Raw genomic sequence first — 5,000 nt, 5'->3', positions numbered from 1 at the left:
TATTGACCTTGGTTGGTTTGCTAAAATATATATCGAATATATTTAAAAAAGATGATTTATTCAAGGCAGATCTAGGTCTCTTGACCTTAGAGTATATATATGAATAGAGATGGCATCCGAGTTCTCCTTCCATCCACTCAAAAGCTTCCAGTTGCTCAAAAGCATGAAATCGCATGAGGCGATTTCACTCCTCCTTCCGGGTAGGAACAGAGTGCATTCTGGGATGGATTTGCCCCAAACACATGAACGCGCTGCCGTTGAACGTGCACGAACGCGCACGGACGTGCTGCCGTCGTGAACGTGCACAATGATAGTCAACGGACCAGCGCGTTCATGTGTTTGGGCGCCCCATGCTGCAATACCAAATAAATTCGGCCACTATGTCCTATATTTCGCCTCAGGGTTTCCTCCGGGTGCCGTCTCTATTCATATATACTCTTAAGCTCTTGACGGACTGCGCCTGTATGGAAGATTCTTGGTTATACCCGTCGTACAGTCAAAATAGAGCCATCACTGCTCTGATCTCCATCAGCCCTTCTCTCCCCCCCCCCCCTCCCCAAATGCATTCTGTTCCTCACTGCTGCCACTCTCTTCTCCCCCCCCCCCCCCCCCCCCCCCCCATACCTCCAGGGTCCGCGGGGACTGCCAGGGTCACCAGGACAAAATGGACGCCCAGGGAAATGGGTGAGACTGATATTATTATACACCGTTTCAAACCATTTAACCAATTCAATTATGTAGCGGAACAGACTATTGTTTCTAACGTGCCATTTCTGTGTGTGCGTGCGTGTGTGTGTGTGTGACTGTGTGTGTGTGTGTGTGTGTGTGTGTGTGTCTTTTCCAGGGTAACGCTGGTACTGATGGTACCCGTGGAGCAACAGGAGAGACAGGTGGAAAGGTGAGAAACAAACAAACACGACGAAACAAACTATTGTTGTTTTCCTCTTCTACACATCTGTTTGATCTGGAAACTACTCTCTCTCTCTCTCTCTCTCTCTCTGTCTCTCTCTCTGTCTCTCTCTCTCTCTCTCTCTCTCTCTCTCTCTCTCTCTCAGGGAGACAGGGGGTTTGATGGACTGCCAGGTCTCCCTGGTCACAAAGGACACAAAGTGAGTTTATTGATTGGTTGATTGATCATTTGACCAATGTTACTTGACGTAACCGATATCTCACAAACCATGCTGGTGTGACTGTGTGACTGTGTGTGTGCGTTGCGTGTGTGCGTGCGTGCGTGCGTGTGTTCTTCAGGGTGATCGTGGGAAACAAGGTCTACTTGGTCCAACCGGAGAGCCTGGCGAGAAGGTGAGAGGTGTCAAAAACACATCAACGTTGGACACTTTTGGTGTCTGGTTGTTTCTGTTGGTTAACCACTTACACCCTATACTTAGTCGACGGGAGTTCCCCAGGGCTCAATACTACGGCCCCTACACTGTTGTCACTCTACACTAAATATATTTGCTGAAAATAGCAGACGTACAAGCTTACAACATGGCGTGAACGCACTGCGTTGTGAGCCTGTACATCGAGCATATTCCAAATGTTCGCTCACAGAAAAGGGACGCCAAGTTTCAGTTGGTGTGTGTAATAAAGCTCTGTCGTGTGACTGCTGGTTTGTGTGTTTGTCTCAGTTGGTGTGTGTAATAGACCTCTGTTGTGTGACTGCTGGTTTGTGTGTTTGTCTCAGTTGGTGTGTGTTAATAGACCTCTGTCGTGTGACTGCTGGTTTGTGCGTTTGTCTCAGTTGGTGTGTGTAATAAACCTCTGTTGTGTGACTGCTGGTTTGTGCGTTTGTCTCAGTTGGTGTGTGTATAATAAACCTCTGGTTTGTGTGTTTGTTTCAGGGATCAGAAGGCCCAAATGGACCAAGAGGACAGCCTGGAGATGCTGTGAGTCACACACACGCACGCACGCACAAATGCACGCACAAATGCACACACAAATGCACTTGCAAATGGTTGTATGGTACAAAACACTGAAGTCCTTCAACCAGAAACCTAACCCGCAAGCTCAGGAGCAGCACATGTTCGACCGTTGTTTGCACATGTCGGTCCGTTGGTGTGCCTGTGCCCCCCTCCCCCCCCCCCCCCCACACACACACACACACACACACACACACACACACACACACACACTATAGTTTCTTTACGTGTTATCCACCTTATAGTCTTGTCACAAGGTGCAAAATAAACAACAACTCCCCTGTTCTCATATTGAGTGAGTAATAAAAGAACGCTATAGTTGTATGGTGCATATATTCCATAACAACAACAACAAGCCCAAGCCCTGAAAAAACAGCACAGCATCAGTTTTATACAAAGCATGATCAGATTTGCTGTTACAGATCCTGCATGCATAGATGTTCACACATTCACTGGTATTAATTCATTCATTCTTCCCATAACCGCTGGGGATTTTCAGTCAAGACCCTTATTTAAAGGCCCCCGAGACACGTACAGGATGTATAAAAAAAATCACACACGTGTGAACTGAGTGTTGCAATTCCCCCCCCCCCCCCCTCTCTCTCTCTCATTAGAGAGTTTCTGGCTCTCCCTACTGCCCCCTACTGCTATTAATAAGTCACATACTCGTGCTCATTCAGGTACACAAACAGGTACATTGAAACGGACATTGCTGGTTGTAGGAGTGGTTACACCACTCAAAAACCCGCTGTGTGTTGTGATGGACAGTCATCCTTTCTTTCACCTGGAAAATACAGTTTGTAACCACAATCATCGGTTCTTTTAGTTATGGGCCTTTGAGAAAAGCCTGTTTTGACGAAAGCACGATCTGGGAAAAGAATCCGAAATAAATGTATTTTTCTAAATCTGATAACGTGATTGATTGGGAGCGGCAGGCGAAATCTTCACTTCCGGTTCATTTCCGGGTTGTAGAACCATTCATACATTGACACAAAGATCTTAAACCACTGAAAAGAGAGATCTCCATCATCCGCGTTGAAGCGCTGGATTAGACACGGGGAATGTGTTAAGTGCACGGCAGCTGTTTTAAAGCCATGTCTTAACCTGGAATTAGAGCGCCAAACGTAACCTTCTGCAATCTGTTACTGTTGATTTGCACATGCTAGATTACGTCATCGACCTCTTCTGGTCCATTTGGTTTAAACAAAGATGTGTTTACTAGTGTTGACTTGACATGGCAGCTCAGATCAGAGAGGCACTGAAGAACCTTGGTTGTGGATCTGCTTTCAGAGTTGAATCTCATTCAGTATAGCCGAAAACGTTTCAGATCAGATCATTGTGTAGTTTGTATATATCCGGTCTAGAGCGCATACAGAAGCACTCTCTGTGTCTGCATGTGTATTCGTGGAAATTTAGTATAGGCATACTCTAAACTGAATGAGCGCTTTAAACATTACATTAATCACAGTGGCTTCTCTCTGTGCAGAGGCTCTTGGTCAAATCTGTATGACACAGCAGCTCTGTTTTGACTCAATTCAGAACTGATATCTCTTGTATCTCTGGTGTGATCTCCTGAGTAAATGTGTTTTATTTTAATTTGTTTATTATACAAAAATACTACTCAGCCACCTGCCGCTAGGGGGTGCTGCAGCCCCACCATTCTCATAGTTCCCTTGTTACCGTGCTTGCACACACACACACACACACACACACACACACACACACACACACACACACACACACACTCACACACACACACACACACACACACACACACACACACACACACACACACACACACACACACACACACACACTCACACTAAGGCTGTCCCCGAACATTCGGGGTTCGAACCTTCGCTCGTTAGGGTTGGCACTCGAATCTTAATTAAAACCATTCGTTTTTTGTATTTTTTCCTTTTTTTATACTCGAAAATATTTCCCCGGCGAGAATGTGATATGCATAATAAGAGTACTATGTTCATGTTGTGTTTACATGTTACATGTTTAGATGTAATAATTAGGGGGGCACACCACCGATGCTTCCAGTGCGCATACGTCGTCAACATGTTTTCTTGCGCGTAGATCAAAGGCATGCAATGAGCATTTGCGGCTGAGACAGTTATGTTCAAAAGGTTAAATGTTAATGTCCTGTAAGTAGACTTAGAAATAAAACCACATTACATGTGTCCGGCTCTTATTTTGAAGAGGAAGTTATGCACAGGAAGTCCGTTTCAGTTGTAAACAAGCTACTATGACACTTTTAAGTTAACTAACACCCCCCCCCCCCCTGCTGTGTGTGTTTCAGGGTTCCAGAGGTCTGAATGGCCCCAGAGGCCCTGCCGGTCCCACAGGCCAAGCTGTGAGTATGACACTTCTACGCATACACTTATCAATTCAGCTATTTATCCGTACAAGTCGTTGCTGTTGGGGCAGAAACCTCGTATCTCCATATTCTAATTAACGCCCATTTTGACCTGAGATCAGATTCTTAAAAAATGTCTTCTACATCCTGACAGTTTTCTGAAAAGGCCATGTTTCTATAATGTCAGTCGTTCTTCGACTTTTCAAAAATAGCAGACTGTACAAGCTCGTAGCGCGCCACTCGGTGGCGCGCTATGAGCTTGTAGATCTGCTATTTTTCAATAGCTAAAGCATGACATAATGCTTTAAACACCAAAAGGGGTTCCCGCCCCAAAATGGGTTAATCATACTACAACGTCACACAAACGCATCAAGGGTAGCAGATCTATACGCTCGAAATGCAGCGCGAGCTTGTACTGTAGATCTGGTACTTTGGATGATTCGGATGTGAATCCTGAAAAGTAACAGTTTTGGAACATGTGAGACACACACACACACACACACACACACACACACACACACACACACACACACACACACACACACACACACACACACACACACACACACACACACACGCAAGAATATCTAACTCAAGTCAGTGTCATGTCAGTCTGCCCTGTAATGTAAAATAATTCCCCTTGCAAAGTGAATCTAGATACAACATGTGCAAATAATGTATAGTTTCACATTATACATGCAAATTTCCATATGCAT

The 5,000-nt window shown here is 45.2% G+C and overlaps 1 protein-coding gene across 1 annotated transcript in view; it reads left to right on the top strand.

Moving 5' to 3' along the window:
* LOC308313437 (uncharacterized protein) overlaps positions 1-5,000 on the top strand; it is a 98,010-nt gene that overhangs the window by 55,943 nt on the left and 37,067 nt on the right. The window contains exons 16-21 of the mRNA XM_080760535.1: positions 631-684; positions 845-898; positions 1,056-1,109; positions 1,249-1,302; positions 1,842-1,886; positions 4,228-4,281. Coding sequence (XP_080616661.1) covers positions 631-684; positions 845-898; positions 1,056-1,109; positions 1,249-1,302; positions 1,842-1,886; positions 4,228-4,281 — 315 coding nt within the window. The remainder of the gene's footprint in view (positions 1-630; positions 685-844; positions 899-1,055; positions 1,110-1,248; positions 1,303-1,841; positions 1,887-4,227; positions 4,282-5,000) is intronic.

This window comes from Protomyctophum bolini, assembly GCF_963924005.1.
Source record: "Protomyctophum bolini genome assembly, chromosome: 3".
NCBI lineage: Eukaryota > Metazoa > Chordata > Actinopteri > Myctophiformes > Myctophidae > Protomyctophum > Protomyctophum bolini.
This window is presented reverse-complemented; position numbering and strand designations above follow the sequence as displayed.